Source organism: Mobula birostris, chromosome 1 (assembly GCF_030028105.1).
Source record: "Mobula birostris isolate sMobBir1 chromosome 1, sMobBir1.hap1, whole genome shotgun sequence".
In the NCBI taxonomy this organism is placed as follows: Eukaryota; Metazoa; Chordata; class Chondrichthyes; order Myliobatiformes; family Myliobatidae; genus Mobula; species Mobula birostris.
In genome coordinates this window covers 28,887,471-28,907,960 of record NC_092370.1, presented here as the reverse complement: position 1 = coordinate 28,907,960, position 20,490 = coordinate 28,887,471, and the positions used below count along the sequence as shown (strand labels likewise).

The 20,490-nt window shown below is 41.1% G+C and overlaps 1 protein-coding gene across 11 annotated transcripts in view; it reads left to right on the top strand.

Moving 5' to 3' along the window:
- LOC140195234 (uncharacterized) overlaps positions 1-20,490 on the top strand; it is a 665,367-nt gene that overhangs the window by 513,347 nt on the left and 131,530 nt on the right. For all 11 annotated transcript variants that reach the window (XM_072253281.1, XM_072253262.1, XM_072253330.1 and 8 more), the window contains 2 exons: positions 7,158-7,267; positions 14,398-14,472. In XM_072253281.1, coding sequence (XP_072109382.1) covers positions 7,158-7,267; positions 14,398-14,472 — 185 coding nt within the window. The remainder of the gene's footprint in view (positions 1-7,157; positions 7,268-14,397; positions 14,473-20,490) is intronic.

Below are 20,490 nucleotides of genomic sequence, written 5' to 3'. Positions count from 1 at the left end.
AACTGGATAATTACTTACATACACACAATGCTAGCGAAACCGATGAGGGGTCTTGGCTTGAAACGTTGACTGTTTATTTCCCTCTATAGATGTTGCCTGACCTGATGGGTCCCTTCGATATTTTATATGTGAAGCTCAAGATTTCCAGCATCTGCAGAATCTCTTGTTCTGTGAATAGTCACATGCTTTCTTGCTGACTTGACAAAGAACTGCTAAATCTTCAAGACTAGATGTTACTTGTATAACTTATGAATGATGGGTATGATTAAACAGAACATAAGTAGGAACATTTTTGAATTTGATGCAAGAATAATCAGTCAGCTTCTCAATATATGCATAACTGATCATGTTTTACTAAATCTGGCCATTCAGCTCAGCCAGTCCATGCCATGCTTATGTTCCACATGACCCTTTCTTCCTCCGTTATTCATCTAAATAGGATTATTTTTCTGTCCCATCTACTTGACCAGCTTCGCCATAAATATATCTTTTTGTTCTTCAACCATTCCCAGTGGTAGCAAGTTCCATGTTCTTGTCACTGTTGGCTAAAGAAATATGATTTTTTTTCTCTGAATTCCCTACTGGATTTCTTTGTGACTACATCAATGGGAACATTCATTCTATATCCATTTTTTAAATTTTGTGATGTAATTTTTAAAGCCCTTACTCAATCAGCTGGCAGCTTCTTAAGAAAACAGACTGTGTACTTTAACAGCCCTTCCAGGTGAGGCAGAAATTATCATTCATCTTCTCCGACTTGGTCTTTCATATTCCGTGCTCATAATGTAACCACCTGTACAGCGGTAAAACCAAGCATAGATTATGTGCCTGTTTTCACAGCAGCTGCATTTTGTCCACAGTGACCTTTTTGAGCTTCCAATGTCTTGTCCCTTCTCATTCCCGCACCTTCTACCTTTACCCTTCTCCATTGCCATGGTGAGGTCAAACTAGAAGAACAGTGCCTCAAATTTTGCTTGAGTAGTCTAGATTCTAATGGTATGAATATTGAGTGTTACAAGTCCAAGTAATGCACTCCCTTGGCCTTTTCCCACTCCCACCAGTGCACAGAACTTGAGATTCTGCCTAGCTCTTGGTATTCTTCCTGCAGGACATTCTCCCTGTTCCTCCTTATGTAATCTGTTCCATTGTGGAGCCCAACAGCTGGATGCATTCTCACCTTTTTCAGGATCATTTCCATTAGCTGAGATACCCCTTGCTCAATCACAGAGGAGGCACTACACCCGCCGTGGATTCTCTTCCTGGGTTACAGAGAATTCTATCTATTCACCCTGATAATAGAGTACCCATCACGGGGCAACATTTCTAATCCGCTTATCCCACCCCTCCTTCAATGTTCTCCCACATAGACCAGCACCCCTCTCCTGACCTCTAGCTCCCAGTGTTTTCATCCCCTATCCAATCCATCTGCCATTACCGATACACTCCTCCCACTGCGTCCCTCCCTCCGCAGTTCGCACCTAGCCACTATCCCTCAGCCATTTAGTTTCTCTTCACCTTTCTTTCATACCATATTCCACTATCTTCAGCCATTTGCCTCCACCCATCTCCTCCCAGCCTTTGCTGCTATCTCCAACCTTACCTCCCCAAGTGACCATGAATGCTCATTAATCCCTCCTTGCTGACATACACTGATCACTTGCCAACTCTTGCCCTACCCCCTCCTGATACTGGCCATCTCTCCTCTTTTACTCAAGCTGAAAGGTCTTGACTCAAAAAACTTCCCTCCACAGATGTTGTCAGTCCTGTTGAGCTTCTCTATCAGTTTGTTTCTTTGCTCAATATTCTGGCATCCTTCGTCCCTTGTATCTACAGACATTTTCCTGCCAGTAGTTGAGTAAAGGCATCAGCTTTCTTTCTTCTGATACATGGTTTGATATATAATGTATATAGTGCCTTCCTGTTCTATGAATAAAATCCAACATCATGCCAATAATGTCATTCTTGCAGTTTGTAAATGGCACTTATTAATTCACTGAAGCAATTTGGAAAGTGAATTCTGACAGGGTAACTATTTATTGAATTAGAGACATTTGTGTCAAAAAGTATCCTACTACACCAGTACAGTGGTGCTGGTAAAAATGGCTTTGAAGATGATAGATTGTTATATAAATCCAACTAGTTCATTAATGTTCAAGAAGGAAGATAACTTGTCTAATATAATTAGACCTAAATGTAACTCCAGTCTCATGCCCATGTGGTTGACATTTTACTGCAGTGAGAGATACTTCTGTGCCCACAGCAAACCTAATTAAATATGGGCTATCAGGTGGCAGAAATATCATTATCCTGAAATCAGGAGCATTATTTATTAATAACACTATTCATTTGGTAAGCTCCCACATCTGTTTCCTACTAGAATTTGTCAGAATGTCAAGGAAAGGATGCTAATTTGTCAGAAATAGCTTTTCTCAAAAATTCTTCCCACTCTATCCAATTATATTGCACTAATTTCACAATGAATATTCAAACTAGAATTTATGTGCCCTTACATTTATTATTATAGCTTTGGCTATAATAATAAATGTAGATTAGTTGTACAATAAAAACATTGTTGATCACCTGAGAACAGTTACAATTTTGCTTTTAGTAAATAATCCTTTGGTGTATAATCTGAGTCAGCCTTTGATTAATGAAAGTTTAAGGGGTCTAATGTGGTAAATGTAAATGTATAACAGTTTTGTCATCTATGTCCCATTTCTAACTGGAAGGTGTTGCTGCAACAAAAAAAAACATCTTTACATCAGTGCCTGAACATGGTTCAACTCATATTTTTTTCTCTGATTCAAATCAAATTCAAACATATCTGCATATGTCATCCACATTATTATCGTTACATGTGTTCTCTCAGTGTTGATGTGAATCTGTCTTACATACTGATTATTCATAAGAAAACTAAACATAATGTATTAAGTAAAAAACTTAAATTGATTAAATAAATAAATGAGCACTGATGGTCAAAGAAACCAAATTTTAAAGAGATTATATTTGTTAATACAAAATAGATGTCAATAACTTGCATTTGTAAAGTAAATATCATTTGACACTTATATAGCAAAATATAACATGCACATAACATGACCACTCTGACCAACATAAGACTAGCCACATAACATGATCAAAACCAAGAGATATTAAATAAAATACCGTAGATAGGAATCCCAGAACCAAATAAGAGATGCAAAGTACTTGATGTTTGGCAAGAGACCATGAAGAGCTACAGGGGAATAGCTCATTATCTCATGATTCTTGGTTTAGTGATCTGTATTCTGATATCCAGTCAAAGTTCCACAGTTAGTGATCTTGGTTTAGTGATCTGTATTCTGATATCCAGTCAAAGTTCTTTTTCCCTTCGAGCAGAGGATACGGGGGACCCATTGCACCAAGCTGAAGTCAGCTTTTACTGATGTCCAATATTTGAACAACCTCTCACATGATAAAAGCCAAACTTTTAATCTTGCAGTCTGCCCTGTTGCGGTTCTTGCACCTAATACACTGCACTTTCTGTGTTCTTGCACATCTACTCTATAGCCACTTTATTAGGTACCCCTTGTGCCTAATAAAGTCACCACTGAGTATACTCATGATCTTCCTCTGTTGTAACTCTTCTGCACACTACTGTTGTAACGAGAGGTTATTTGAGTTATTGTCACCTTCCTAACAGTTTGAAGCAGTCTGACCATTCTAATCTGACTTCTCTCAATAACAAGGCATTTTTTGTCCAGAGAACTGCCGCTCACTGGATGTTTCTTTTTATTTGCACCATTCTCTGTAAACTCTAGAGACTGTTGTGCTTGAAAGTCCCAGGAGATAATCAGTTTCTGGGATGCTCAAAGCGTAATTTTTGCAATACTCACAAAATGCTGAAGGAGCCCAGCATGTCAGGCAGCATTCATGGAAATGATCAAACAATTGATGTTTCAGTCTGAGACCCTGCTTCAGGACCAAAAAGGAAAGCAGGAGGTGCCACGATTTTGGTAATTTTTGGATGGCTACAGTCCTTCACATCATTCAATACAGGAATAGGAGGAAAGTTCAAAGAACATGTGACAAAAAATATTGTTTGGAGTGATGGGTTGGATTCTTGTGACAGTTCTTGGGGAGACAGGACACTTATCAACCAGACATGTTGCATGTCATTAGGGCCAGGACCAATATCCTTGAAAGAATGTCATTAGATGAGGTTAGACCAGCTTGGCCGTGAGAAGGAAATCACACGTGTTGATAGTGTCACAGCAACAAGCTTGCACCCAACATCAGTCAGACCAAAGCGCTGACTGTAGACTTCAGGACGGGTAAGGAGAGGGAACACAAACCAATCCTCATAGAGGGATCAGAAGTGGAGAGTGATCAATTTTAAGTTCTAGGTGTCGATATCTCTGAGGACCTAAAGAAGCTATAAAGAAGGCAAGACAGTGGCTACATTTTATTCAGAGTTTGAGAAGATATGGTTTGTCAACTAAAACACTCAAAAACTTTTACAAATATACTGTGGAGAGCATTCTGATTGGCTGCATCATTGTCTGGTACGGGGTCGGGGGGGGCTACTGCACAAGATAGAAGTAAGTCGCAGAAACTTGTAGAATTAGTCAGCTCCATCATGGGTACTAGCCTCTGTAGAATCCAGGACATCTTCAAGGAGTGGTGCCTTAGGAAGGCAGCAGCCATCATTAAAGATCACCACCTCCCAGAATATGTCTTCTTCACACTGTTACCATTAGGAATGAAGTACAGAAGCCTGAAGGCACACACTCAGTGATTCAGAAACAGCTTCTTCCTTTCTGCCATCAGATTTCTAAATGGACATTGAACTTCACTATTTTTTATTTCTGATTTTGTTTGCACTGCTTATTTTAACTTAACTGTTTAATAGACATTTATATACTTAATGCAATTCAGGATTTTCCCCTCTATATTTATTTATCATGTATTGCATTGTACTGCTGCTGTAAAGTTAACAAGTTTCATGACAAATGCCAGTGATATTAAACCTGATTCTGATTCTGATGCAAAATGGGAAGAGGCCAAACTGGATTTAGAAAGTAAGCGTGGAGTAAACAAACCTACTGGCCCCTGTCTTACCCCTCCCTCTCCTCTTTATACCTCACAAATCAATTTTTTAACTTTACCTCTCTCACTTTAAATCCATTGGTTAAGGAAGGTGACGAATGAATTGTAATCAGTTTAAGAAGCTTTTTTAGAATGATTCATGGAATGGGCATTTTATCTGAGAAAAGGTTGGACAGGCAAGGCTTACATTGGCTGCAGTTTAGAAAAGTGAGAGAGGATTTTTATTGAAATGTATGAGATCCTGGGGGTCTTGGCAAGGTAGCTGTGGAGAGAATGTTTCTGCTAATGGGAAAAATATAGAACTATTTAAACTCTTTAAGTTGGGGATAAGGCAATTTTTACCCCTGTAACTTCTGAGACTTGGAACTCTCTTCCTCAAAGAGTAGTAGTGGGAGAGACTTTGAAAATTTCTTAGGCAGCACTTGACAGGTTTTTTTGAATTATGAGGTGTTAAAGGCTCAGTGGAATAGAAAACTGAGGTAACAATAAGATCAGCCATGATTTTATTGAATGGCGGGGTCTGCTTGAGGAGCCGAGTGGCCTATTCCTGCTCCTAATTTATAACTTCATGTGCCATCATGGTACAAAAAAGATGTGATTGCACGAGAGACAGCCCAGAGCAGTATTAAGAGGATGTTGTCTGGGCTGGAGAATTATAGTTATGTGCAGAACCTGTCTAGACTGAGATTGGTATCTTTGAACAAAGGAGACAGAGGGGACATTTAATTGTGGAGTATGACATTTGAAGAGAAATTCAGTCAGCTTGAGAATTTGTGAGAGAATAAAACATTGTCATTTGCTGCATGTATGCCCTTGGAACCACAGTCCTGACTGAGAACTCTGTTGTTATCTCCTGCTATTACCTGACTGCTTCCTGCTCCCTCTGACCATACAGGATCATTTTACTCCTTTTCACCACTACTACCAAAACCTTAATGCATAACTATTATAAAAACATATTTGTAAAGATTCAATTTTAAAATAACACACCACTTTTTGCAACCACAGTCATCTCTCCTTTATGAGATATGGATGTATTTAAGTTTCAACATCTAAGTCATGCCTAACAGAATCTGTGAAACCAGTAAAGTCTGGAGGCTTGCTGGCTGCACACAGCAATATAAATTAAGACAGAGATGATAGTTGCTGTTTTCATGATATTCCCTATAGTTCTGTATGATAGGGAATGTCATGGAAAAAGTTAATAAGTTGTATTATATATTTCCATTCTATACCTTGGTGTGAGGTGTTGGTGTGGAGATGTTTTGGAGCTTTGTGTTGTGTTGATTGGGAGAGAGATTTTTTTCCAAGAATCAGGTTGAGAATGAGATATTTGGATAAGCAAGGAAGCAGAAATACAGTCTATATCAGGGGTTTTGAAGTTCACAGGAGAGGGAGATCGGGGTTGGAGAAGAAGCCTCATGGCTATCAGGAGATTATGGACTGGGCTTTGGGGGATTATTGTATGCTCAGGATAAAGATCAGAGTGGTTCAGGGAGAAAGTGGTAGGAGATGGTTATTGCAATGCAGTGGTCTCAAGGTGAAGTTAAGAGGCATTCCAGCAAAGCACTCTTGGGACAACTAAGAAGATTTAGTTGTCCAAGGAGTGCCCAATGATAGTTACTCTGGGGTGAGGATGGTTCACCTTCCACCATAATATTTAAAAAAAGTGATAACCTCAAGGTTTAGTAATATCACTTGTGCTCAGAAGTGAAAATCACCTCAGGGGTCCAAGGATGAGTCACCCAGAATAATCTAGTGGTATTTCTGGAGTGATGTGTGGTAAACTAGAAATTGTTTTCTTTTCAGTTCATTCCCAAAAAAATACAGATGCACATTGTTGAAGAGCAAATGCACGTATTGACAAATTTTAGAGCATTTCCTTTTACATAGTGTAGCTTGCTTTGTGAAGAGCTTTAATCAAAATAAAATATTACAAGCAAATTTGAGGGAGATTTTGGAAATTAGTGAAGACTACAACACTCCTAGGCAAAGAACAATTTAATAGAGATACTTGAGTTTGAGATTTAAATGATTTCTCTCCCTCTTTTATCTGTCTGCACCCACAGCTGGAAGCCCAGAAACAAGCACTGGAAGCTGCACAAAGTGACAACAATCGGCTCCAAGAAGAAAGTGAATTAATGGTTTCGAGTGTTAAAGAATGGATCACAGAGCAAGGGTGAGGACAACTTATCATTGCTTAACTTTGGAATTTCACAGTACAGAAGGATGTCAATCAGTCCATTTTGCCTCAATGTTATTGTGACATTAGAATATATTTAGCCCCTCATGCCTGGGTCTGCCATACAAAGAAATTCTATCTAATTTTTCACTTTAAATCCATTTCACCCCATTACCCTTAACATCTTTAGTTAGCTGTAATCTAAGATTTAAAATTGACATTGACCAAGCATGAATTGTTACAAAGCTCTCCAGTTCAACTACCTCCTCCTGGCACCTACTCTGGTATTCATGTGATATAGCTTTGCTCCACCTAATTCGTCTATCAGATGTCCTATCTGCCTGATCCAGTGGTTGTGAAAGATCTCACAGCACTTTTTGAAAGGGAAAGAGAAGCTCTTCCAATGATCCTGATCAACAACTGACCTTCAGCCAACACCAACAAGAATAAGTTTAATAGTTACTGTCATAATTACAGTTTGCAGGACATACATGTGCACAAATTAGGTACCAATTATGTCTCTAAAGCAAGAGTTCCCAACCTGGGGTCCATGGACCCCTTGGTTAATGGTATTGTTCCATGGCATAAAAAAATGTTGGGAACCCCTGCTCTAAAGCAACATAGACCATACTTTAAAAATAAAAGGAAAGATCACTGTACAAAAACAAATACAGTGGATTCCAGTTAATTGGGACACATCAGGACCAGTTACATTTTGGCCAAACTTTCATGGAAATAGTTAAAAATGTATACAAAAGACAAACTACTGTTTAACTGAGTAAGAAATTATGCATTCAAATGAAATACAAAACAAATTAGACTACCAATATTACTGGTGGTTGTTCATTGCATACGACAATTACAGGAAACCTGTAGAGGAGAGTTTTTAAGGAGGACAAGCTGTTGTACTGGGGAAGTTCCACTCTCTCATCCTCGGTAGTATAGATCCATGGTACATCACAACTGGGGTCTTCCCTGGTTGCAGTGGATGACCATGACTTCTGTGCCTCATCACGCTCTTCACTCTCCATGGGGCATTGTAGAACTATCTTCCTGACCCTTGGATCCCTCTGTAGATCTCATCTGCTCAGTTTGCCAGAGTTGGCTTTGCCTGCTAGGACAGCCATGTCCCAGTCTCACCAGGCTATGAAAATTGCTGGCTACCCTCACATTGTTTAGCCCACCTATTAAGGCAGTTGTACCAGGATGTGGCCATTGTTGCATGCAAAAAAAGCTACTTGGAGCCCCAGAGGAGAGTTGAGTGTCCAGGAGAACAAAGGTAAAATTCATGATGATTACCAATACCTTCAAATTCCTCATAGTTCTTAACTTGTTGAAGTAGTGAAATCATTTTAGTTTCATTCCTGGCCATTTCTGACGTCTTCAAGCCTGAATGCTTGAAAACTGCAGAGTGCAAAACAGTTCTGAATTGTCTCACTGCTTATTTAATGCTATCAGCAACAAAGATCTCTGGTTTTAGAACACAAACACACACAACTGACACTATTTAAAAACTGTTCACTCTAAATATGGTGCAACACACATAAAAGTTGCTGGCAGAATTCCTCATGTTTGTGACTCCAAATATGGTGTAGCGTCTTAACAGCCACACAAGTGCATGCCACTGACAAAAGTGAGAACCTGTTCAGCAAGTCTCCTGTCCCAATTAAGAAGCATAATGTCACAAATAAACAAGAGGAATCCAGGCAATTTTCTCGATCAGTTTTTGTTCTTTAAGCGTTGCCCCAAATAAGTGGCTGCTCTCAGTAACCAATGGCCTAATTAACTAGAATCCACTGTACTTAATTATCAGCAAGAGAAAACAAAAAAAAATGAAGTAGCATGCAATTTACAGAGGAAACATAAGAATTATTGGGTCACCATAACTAACAAAATGACATTTTATTTGATGAAGGTAACAGTCACTCATCCAAAGGCGGTACTTACATATGACAAAAAAATTAGCTGTATCACCTTATATACGTCCATACCATTGACAAGTAAATTTCTGACAGCATATCTAACAAATACACCAAGACTTAATTCAGGAGGCTGTGTGAGGAAGGTTATTGCTTATCAATGCTGTGATGATTTAATGCATAAATATTCATTTATCCCAAGATTTCTTCTTTTCAAATTTTGTCTTCAAAATAAACAAATGCAATATAAACTCTTGGACTTGGTTTCAAAAATGGATGTTTCTGTTTTCTTCCTCTTATACAAGTTGTATTTACATTTGCATTTCTCACATAAACACCAGCTTTTCCATAGGACTTTAAGATATAGGAGCAGAATTAGGCCATTTGGCCGATAGAGTCTGCTCCACCATTTCATCGTGGCTGATCCATTTTTCCTCTCAGCCCGAATCTCTAACCTTCTGACCATAACCCTTCATGCCCTGACTAGTCATGAATCTATCAACCTGTGCTTTGAATATACATGAAGACTTGGCCTCCACAGATGCATGTGGCATTGAATTCCACAGATGCACCACTCTCTGGCTAAAGAAATTCCTCTTCATCTCTAGTTTAAAAGGACACCCTTCTATTTTGAGGCAGCATCCTCTGGTCTTAGACACTCCTACCATAGGGAACATCCTTTCCACATCTATTCTATCAAGGCCTTTTACCATTCAATAGGTTTCAATTAGTTCACCCTCATTTTTCTAAATTCCAGTGACTACAGGCCCAGAACCATTAAATGCTTTTAATATGACAAGCTGTTTAATCCTGGAGTCATTTTCATGGGTTTGCCTTGAACCCTCTCCAGTTTCAGCACATCCTTTCTAAGGGGCCCAAAACTGCACACAATACTCCAAGCGAGGCCTCACCAGTGCTTTATAAAGTCTCCGTGCTTTTACATTCTAGTCCTCTTGAAATTAATGCTAATATTGTGAAACCGCCTGGCTTCCTTGGCTGTGTAAATCTAAGGAATACACACTCTGGTCCCACCAAACCGTGAGATTGAGACGGCTCTCCCACCCAGAACCCTGGTTTGTGTGGATGCTGTGTAATCTGCTACCCTGTTACAACTCAGTACCAAGAAATAACAGACAGCACACGGCATACAATTAAAGGAATTATATTTATGAATCTCAACTTAACTAAAGTGTTAGTAAAGAAAAGAAAGAAGAAACAAAATAGGCCCATTATAATTAAACAATCAAATGTGCATATGTTGGAGCTCAACTCTACCAAAAGTCACACATAGTCACCAATCCTCAGTAGACCCTGGCACTTTGCTCCATTGAACCATGGTCCCCTATACTGGGTCGAATCCTACAACCAGATCTGTTCAGCATCTTCTCTCTTCATCTCCCACTGAACAAAGGACCCAGCTCACACCGGTGTCAGGCACACAACACTAAAGCACATTCCCCTCATTGGACAGCTCACGTTCCAAAGCACCGTTATCTCTAACCATAACCCAAACACGGAACTTCTACAGAAAGACCATTATGTTAGCAGTGAAACCTTTCCCTGGGTGTTACGATTGCATTTGCCTTCCTCACCACAGGCTCAACCTGCAAATTAACCTTAAGGGAATCCTACACAAGGACTCCCAAATCCCTCTGCACCTCAGATTTCTATATTTTCTGTCCATTTAGAAAATAGTCGTCTCTTTCATTTCTTTTACCAAAGTGCATGACCATACACAACCCGACACTGTATTCCATCTCCCACTTCTTTGCCAATTCTCTTAATGTCTAAGTCCTTCTGTCATCTCCCTGTTTCCTCAAAACTTCCTGCCCTTTCACCTATCTTAATATTGTCTGCAAACTTTGCAACACAGCCATCAATTGCATCATTCAAATCATTGATATATAATGTAAAAAGTATCAGTCCCAACACAGACTCTTGTGGAACACCAATAGTCACTGACTCCCTTTATTCCCACTCCTGCCAGTCAGCCACTATCTTATCTATGCTAGATTCTTACCAGTAATACCATGGGCACATAGCTTGTTAAGCAGCCTTGGTGTGACATCTTGTCAAAGACCTTCTGAAAATCCAAGTGCACAACATCCACTGATTCTCTTTTGTCTACCCTGCTTGTTATTTCTTTAAAGAAGTCCTACAGATTTGTCAGGCAAAATGGACTATGGACTATGGCCCATTCTATCATGTGCCTCCAAATACCCTGAGACTCCATCCTTAACAGTCCAACATCTTCCCAATCACAACCACTGAGGTCAAACTAATTCACCTATAATTTCCTTTGATCTGCCTCTCTCCCTTCTTGAAGAGTGGAGTGACATTTGCAATTTTCCAGACTTTAGGAACCATTCCAGAATCTAGTGATTCTTGAAAGATGCCTCCATGATCTCTTCAGCCACCTCTTTCAGTACCCTGGGGTATACACCATCTGCTCTCGCTGACTAACTTCCCATTTATTTTTGCTCTATTATGGGCCCTCACTTTGGCTTTTTTGTTGGCCTTGTTACCACAGTTGTGTCATCTTTCCTTTAGAATACTTCTTCCTCTTTGGGATGTGTATATCCTGTGCCTTCTGAATTGCTTCCAGAAATTCCAGCCATTGCTGCTCTGCCATCTTCCCTGTCAGTGTTTTTTTCCATCAATTCTGGCCAACTCTCCTCATGGCTCTGTGATTTCACTTACTCTACTGTAATACTGATACATATGACTTCAGCTACTCCTTCTCAAATTTCAAGGTGAATTTGATCATATTATGATCACTTTTCCCTCAGGGTTCTTTTACCTTAAGCTCTCTAATCAATTCCCGTTCATTGCACAATACCCAACTCAGAATAGCGGATTCTCTAGAGGGCTCAACCATGAGCTGCTCTAAAAAGCTATCTTGTAGACATTCTAGAAATTCCCCCACTTGGAATCCCATACCAACCTGATTTCCCAATCCAACTGCATATTGTATTCTTCCATGACTATTGTAACATTGCCCTTTTGGCAATGTTCCCTTTACAATTTAAAGAGTTAAATACCAAACAGGTAGACTAAGAGCAAAAGAAGATAATTTTGTCAAAGTTAAAAAATGAGAAATTATTAATTCCACAGGGTAACTCCACTTCCCGGCTTTTATTTCTCATCCTTCTAGCTTATCACTTTTCAAGTTCTCATCCAAGTATATTTGAATGTGATGAGATCTTGGACTTCACTCTTTCAAGTAATGCGTTCCAGAACCCTTCTATACTTTGCTAAAATAAATTTTCTCAACTCTCCTCCATACCTAGGTCCTTTGTTATAGACATCTTATCCAAGATAAACAGGGCATTCATGCTCATAGCTTTATCCTTTCAAAAAAATCACAGCATTTACATAACCACTTACAAATTATTTACTATCCTTGCAAGCCTACAAGTGTTATTGCATCCTTCCTGAAATGTGGTTACCAGAATTGTACACAAAACCTCTATTGTGACAGAACTAGGAATGTACATTTCTAGCATGACTTTCCTGCTCCCAGCTAATGCTAGCTATCTGCTAATGAAGGCAAGAATCCCATATGTCTTCTTAATTAATATATCTACTTATTCTGCCACCTGTGGGCATACACTACAAGGTTCTTCTTGTATTTTGCAATCTTGGTATTATGTAATATCATGTTTGCCCTTTGTAAAACCCTAACTTCACAGCTTTTTCATTAAATTCCATTTGCCATTTTCGTGTCCAACAAGCTACTTTCTGATACTTAGAATCATTACAGAACAGGCAGAGGCAGTTGAGCCCATCATGTAAATGCTCAATCCCACTACAGCATCATTCTCCTGCTCTTTCCCCATGAGTTTGCAAACTGTTCTTTAACAGGCATCCATTCAGTTCCTTCTGGAAGACACTAATGGCTCTATTTCCACCACCATTAAAGACGATGAATCCCATATCTACACTCACAACACGCTGGAGGAACTCAGCAGGTCGGGCAGCATCCATGGAAATGATGAGTCGACGTTTCGGGCCGGAACCCTTCATCAGGACTGTAGGGGGAAGGGACAGAGGCCCTATAAAGAAGGTGGGGGGAGGGTGGGAAGGAGAAGGCTGGTAGGTTCCAGGTGAAAAACTAGTAAGGGGAAAGATAAAGGGGTGGGGGAAGGGAGGCAGGGAGGTGATAGGCAGGAAAGGTGAAGAAAGAATAGGGGAAAACACAATGGGTAGTAGAAGGAGGTGGAACCATGAGGGAGGTGGTAGGCAGCTGGGGGAGGGGGCACAGTGACATAGGGATAGGGGAAGGGAGGGGGAGGGAATTACCAGAAGATGGAGTATTCTATGTTCATACCAAGGGGCTGGAGACTACCTAGACGGTATATGAGGTGTTGCTCCTCCAACCTGAGTTTGGCCTCATCATGGCAGTAGAGGAGGCCATGTATGGACATATCTGAATAGGAGTGGGAAGCAGAGTTGAAGTGGGTGGCTACTGGGAGATCCTGTCTGTTTTGTCGGACAGAGCAGAGGTTCTCGACGAAGCGGTCCCCCAGTCTACGTCAGATTTCTGCTCCTTCCCCCTACAGTCCTGATGAAGGGTTCCGGCCCGAAACATTGACTCATCATTTCTACGGTTGCTGCCCGACCTGCTGAGTTCCTCTAGCGTGTTGTGAGTGTTGTTTTGACCCCAGCATCTGCAGATTATTTTGTGTTTACAAATCCCATATCTAACTACCTTTTCAATAAAAGTGTGTATATTTACATCCTCGTATCCTTTGATCAAAATTTTAAATCTGCAATCATTGGCCATTAAGCCTTCTGAGAATTGTAAAATTTCCATTATTTACTTTCTCTAAACCACTCCTTTATCAATTACCTTCTATCAATCTTTCCGCAATCTGCAAATTTTATCCCATCCATCAACTTCCCTCTTTTGGTATCATTTACAAGCTTCCTATTTATGATTTCCTATCATGAATCTGTATCTTTAAAAGCAAAAAGTTGAGCCCTAGAGATTAAAGCAGGATAACCTACCATGATTATAGTCACTGAGACAGGGAAGTGAAAGGGAAAGAAAACTGCACATTGGGTTGCCTTCATCAGCACAATGTAAATGACAGATAGATTATTACTCTTACATTAAACAGGGTAGAATTTTTTGACTTATTAATTTATGCAGCATGCTGCTCTTTTAGAAAAGATAAGGTAATCTTGCACTTTTTTTCTCTTTAGGCATGCAAATAATATTTTGGGTACAAAAATCCAGCAACAAAACCAACTTGTCTCACGCTTAACTATGGATAAAGTGTAAGCAATCAGATATCTCTGCATTTAATATATATTGTAATGTATGTCATAGTTTGTCCTCCTGCTGTGCTTTTCACAAATCCTGTGTTATTCATTGTATGTATGGTCTCATTCGCTAACTGCTCCTATTCACTTACTGGTCAGATACAGGCATGTCCTCATGGTCAGCTCAGTTTTATCCTATCAGAGACATCCTTCTTTCCCATCCTCCCTGCAGCTTAATTTAACTGTCTTCTTTGTTTACTCAGTTCTGATGGGGAGTCTTGAACCTGAAATGTAAACTCTTTTTCTCTTTGACAGATACAGCCTGACCTGCTCTGTCCTATATTTTCTATATTTTCTGTTTTTGTTTTACTGGTTGGAAGGTAATTAACCCAGTTTAAATATTGTGATTAAACATAAAATAATGAAAACCATGAAGGTTATCTTTTAAAATAGCAAATTAAGTGATTCAAATATTGTCTCATTTAATAAAGTGGCATATGATTAAAGTGCATACAGAAAAGGTTTTGAAAACAGTAAATGAACTAATGAGATTGCAGATTGTATTCAAGAACTAATAGGGCAGATCTTCCAATTAATGGCAAATCAGGCACGCGTGCATTCCCTCTGGGCTGGTTCTTCAGACATGTTCCCAGGCACATTCTCCCAAGGTGAATATAGCTGATTGGCAAAGACCGTTCCAGGCAAAGTCCTTCCAACCTAAATGGCCAGTTTCAGTCCTCAATATTGAGACAGTTGGAAAGGCCTCACCCCCAACTCACTGGCTTTTTAGGACGTTAGCTTACATATGTAGAACGGTCAAGTCAAGTCACTTTTTATTGTCATTTCGACCATAACTGCTGGTACAGTTCATAGTAAAAATGAGACAACGTTTTTCAGGACCATGGTGCTACATGAAACAATACAAAAACTACATTGAACTACTTAAAAAAAACACCAAACTACACTAGACTACAGACCTACCCAGGACTGCATAAAGTGCACAAAACAGTGCAGGCATTACAATAAATAATAAACAAGACAATAGGCACAGTAGGGGGCAGTAGGTTGGTGTCAGTCCAGGCTCTGGGTATTGAGGAGTCTGATGACTTGGAGGAAGAAACTGTTACATAGTCTGGTCATGAGAGCCCGAATACTTCAGTGCCTTTTGCCAGATGGCAGGAGGGAGAAGAGTTCATATGAGGGGTGCGTGGGGTCCTTCATAATGCTGTTTGCTTTGCAGATGCAGCGTGTGGTGTAAATGTCGCTAATGGCGAGAAGAGAGACCCCGATGATCTTCTCAGCTGGCCTCACTACCCTCTGACACAGCAGTCTTGCCCTTAGGTCCTCGATATTGTTCTCCAGCAACTCTACAATACATTTGCTAACAAGATGCTGGTAGAAGAATTTTGATACCCCATGATTTTAGCCTGGCTTGGAAACCTCCTGACCTCCCTCTCTTTTGACTATTGCAATGCACCTTCATCCACTTAAAAGTACTATAAAATCATGCTTGAAAGTTAAGTTCACCAAGTCTTCAGAAGGCTGTGAAATTGCTAGTTCATTAACATGTTTTATAAGTGCATTACTTCAAGGGAAACTACAGTTTGCAGATTGCCATGCGTGTAAACATAGAAAAACCTACAACACAAAACAGGCCCTTCAGCCCACAAAGCTGTGTTGAACATGTCCTTACCTGAGAAATTACCTAGGGTTACCCATAGCCCTCTATTTTTCCGAGCTCCATATACCTGTCCAAGAGTCTCTTAAAAGATTCTTATCGTATCCGTCTCCACCACCATCACCAGCAGCCCAGTCCACGCACTCACCACTCTCTGTGTAAAAAACTTACCCCTGATATCTCCTCTGTACCTACTTCCATGCACCTTAAAACTGTGTCCTCTCATCCTAGCCATTTCAGCCCTGGGAAAAAGCCTCTGACTATCCATACGATCAATGCCTCTCATCATCTTATACACTCCTCTCAGGTCACTTCTCATCCTCCGCCACTCCAAGGAAAAAAGGCCGCGTTCACTCAACCTATTCTCATAAGGCATGTGCCTTGTAAACATCCAGGCAATGTCCTTGTAAATCTCCCCTGCACATGGTTTCCACATCCTTCCTATAGTGAGGCGACCAGAACTGAGCACAGTACTCCAAGTGCGGTCCTATATAGCTGCAACATTACCTCTCAGCTTTTAAACTCAATTCCACGATTGATGAAGGCCAATACACCGTATGCTTTCTTAACCGCAGAGTCAACCTGCGCAGCAGCCTTGAGTGACCTGTGAACTTGGACCCCAATCCCTCTGATCCTCCACACTGTCAAGAGTCTTATATTCTGTCATCATACTTGACCTACCAAAATGAACCACCTCACACTTATCTGGGTTGAACTCCATCTGCCACTTCTCAGCCCATTTTTGCATCCTATTAATGTCCCACTGTAACCTCTGACAGCCCTCCACACTATCCACAACACCCTCAACCTTTGTGTCATCAGCAAATTTACTAACCCATCCCTCCACTTCCTCATCCAGGTCATTTATAAAAATCACGAAGAGCAAGGGTCCCAGAACAGATCCCTGAGGCACACCACTAGTCACCGACCTCCATGCAGAATATGACCCATCTACAACCACTCTTTGCCTTCTGTGGGCAAGCCAGTTCTGGATCCACAAAGCAAGGTGCCCTTGGATCCCATACCTCCTCCAGTCAGTCAGTCAGTCAGTCAGTGGGTGCTGTCCTGAATCTGGGGTTGGCAGCTATGCACCTCCATCTTCTTCGATCTTGCGACAGCACCGAGTACAGCCTCTCCTCCAGTTTGTTCTCACTGGCCACTTTGGCACCGCCCGCCGCCGCCCCTGCCGAACACGAGCCCGCGGCCGCGTCAGCCTCCAGCCGCGACCGCTTCTTTGAGCTCGGCCCTTCCTTAGGCGAAGGCCGTGGGCAGGTCCAGGCACACGGTGCAGCACCCAAGTTCATCATGTCTCTTCTAACTAGGTGCAAAGCATACGATTCGTAGATATGTGCTGAGGCTTTGCTCTCTTCCACGGAAGATGGCCATTGGTTCACAAGGAGCTCATCTGCTCTTTGTCAGGTCTTGTTTCTTTTAGTCCTGCTGGGTGTCCTCACACCCTACTCACCAGACTAAGTCTGGGGGGGGCGGGGAGCTGGCCCAAGTCACCGACCACTTGACCACGACCCCCGGCCGAGCACCTGGCGCCCGCCCCCTGCCAAATCTCTCCAAGCATCCGGCGCTTGACCGAAAACCATGGAGTGAAATACCTCCTTACTTTCTCAATAAGTCTTGCATGAGGTACCTTATGAAATGCCTTGCTGAAATCCATATACCTGTACACTATATCTACAGCTCTACCTTCATCAATGTGTTTAGTCACATCCTCAAAAAATTCAATCAGGCTCGTGAGACATGACCTACCTTTGACAAAGCCAGCCTGACTATTCCTAATCATATTATGCCTCTCCAAATCTTCATAAATCCTGCCTTTCAGGATGTTCTCCATCAGCTTACCAACCACTGAAGTAAGACTCACTGGTCTGTAGTTCAGGAGAAATATATTTAGAAGGTTTCTAAGCTACCTGAAACACATCACCATGTGTCACCAGTGTCATCTTGCAAGTCATAGAAACATAGAAAATAGGTGCAGGAGTAGGCCATTCAGCCCTTTGAGCCTGCACCGCCATTCAGTATGATCATGGCTCATCATCCAACTCAGAACCCTGCACCAGCCTTCCCTCCATACCCCCTGATCCCCGTAGCCACAAGGGCCATATCTAACTCCCTCTTAAATATAGCCAATGAACTGGCCTCAACTGTTTCCTGTGGCAGAGAATTCCACAGATTCACCACTCTCTGTGTGAAGAAGTTTTTCCTAATCTCTGTCCTAAAAGACTTCCCCTTTATCCTCAAACTGTGACCCCTCGTTCTGGGTCATCATGAGTAATCTCCATAAATTCTTGTTCTACACTTTCATGCATTGGTTTTATCCTGCTTGTCACATCGTTCGAGGATTTGTCCTTGAATAAGCATTGTATACAATGTTATCAAGTCTACTGTATGTATCCCCCTCATGTTTGTTGTACTGCTGTTCAAAAGACCAAAGAACAAATACATCAAATGTTTCTGCATACCTTTCACTTTTGCAGTCTACCCTCCAATTCCCACCTTTGATTGTACCATTTTTATCTTGATGCAATTTCATGAATTTGTCAATTTAGTTAACCTGTTCCCTGCCATTGTGGGAATTTACTTCTGTTTAATAATCATTCATATATATTTTGATGGGAAAAATTCTGGATTTGTCAATGCTTTGAAGAGTTGATAGATGGTTTATTTTTAGCAATTATCTGAGTATTAATACTTCCATTGCCCATTGAAGGTAAATCCAGACGTAGTGGAGAAAAGATTCCCTATTTCTTTATGGATTTGTCTGTCTTGTGGACAACCAGACAGCAAGGTTTTACAGAAGGAAAAATAAACTTCCGCAATAGCACCTCCTGCATTTCTTTCAGCCAACAAACAACATGTACATGCAAAATCCTTTGATTCCTCAAGGGATACAGGGATATGAAGCTCGGTCAATTCTAATATGACAAAGCACAACTGCTTTTTCAGTAAAACTCCCTGCTTCCTTTACAGTTGAATGTGTTCTTTCTGCAAGTTTGGTCATTGAATAAACCAGTCACCTTTCTAGGCTTTGCTCTTTAGTGTTGACATGTATCATTTCTAAAAGCCATAGCTTTTCCAGCGGCGTATCATGCTACAGATGTCTATTAGATACTAGCTGCTCCTTGTCTTACTAACCCATCCATCCACTTCCTCATCTAGGTCATTTATAAAAATCATGAAGCGTAAGGGTCCCAGAACAGATCCCTGAGGCACACCTCTAGTCACCAACCTCCATGCAGAATATGACCCGTCTACAATCATTCTTTGCCTTCTGTGGGCAAGCCAGTTCTGGATCCACAAAGCAAGGTCCCCTTGGATCCCATACCTCCTTACCACAGAGAGGCAGGATTTATGAAGATTTGGAGAGGCATAATATGATTAGGAATAGTCAGCCTGGCTTTGTCAAAGGCAGGTAATGCCTTACGAGCCTGATTAAATTTTTTGAGGATGTGACTAAACACATTGATGAAGGTAGAGCAGTAGATGTAGTGTACAGGTATATAGATTTCAGCAAGGCATTTCACAAGGTACCTCATGCAAGGCTTATTGAGAAAGTAAGGAGGGACACTTACTATTTCTCCTTTAGTGTTGTCAACAGTATAGCAAATTCACGTTTGTATTCACATTACTGCTAGAGGTGATAGCAAAAATGGGTATTGCAGATGACTCTATTTAATGTTTCAAAAGCGGCAAGCAGGAGCAGTTGGGTCATTCTGTACATCACAGTTCCAGAGGAAACATTGGATTAGTCACTTGGCAAGACCCAATAAAAAGAGGTTAGGTTTAAGCAGAGTGGCAATTGTGTGAGTGGGCCAGTATTAGAGGCGGGGTTTAGGTTTAGGATTAAGAGGCTTAGGCAAGAACGGCTGAAGACTGTTGGTAGATTTTCTCTTTTTGAATTTTCTTTCTTATTGCGCAGTTAGATCAGTGGGAATGCTTCTCAGGATAGTGAAATCCTCCTGTTGCGAGATGTGGGACAGCAGGGAGATCTCCAGTGTCCAAATGACTACAGCTGCAAGAAGTGCACCCAACTGCGGCTTCTTAGTTACCATGTTCAGGAACTGGAGCTGGAGCTGGATGAACTCTCAATCATTCAGGAGGCTGATGGGTTGATCAACAGGTGATACAGTGAGGTAGTTATATCCAAAGTGCAGTACACAGGTAACTGGGCGATAGTCAGGAGGGGGAACGGGAAAAGGGAGCTAATTCAGAGTATCCCTGTGGCTATTCTCCTCAACAACAGGTATAGCACTTGGGATACTGTTGAGGGGATCGCCTAGCAGAGGACAGCCACAGCAGCCAGGTCTCTGGCACTGAGTATGGCTCTGTGGCTCAGAAGGGAA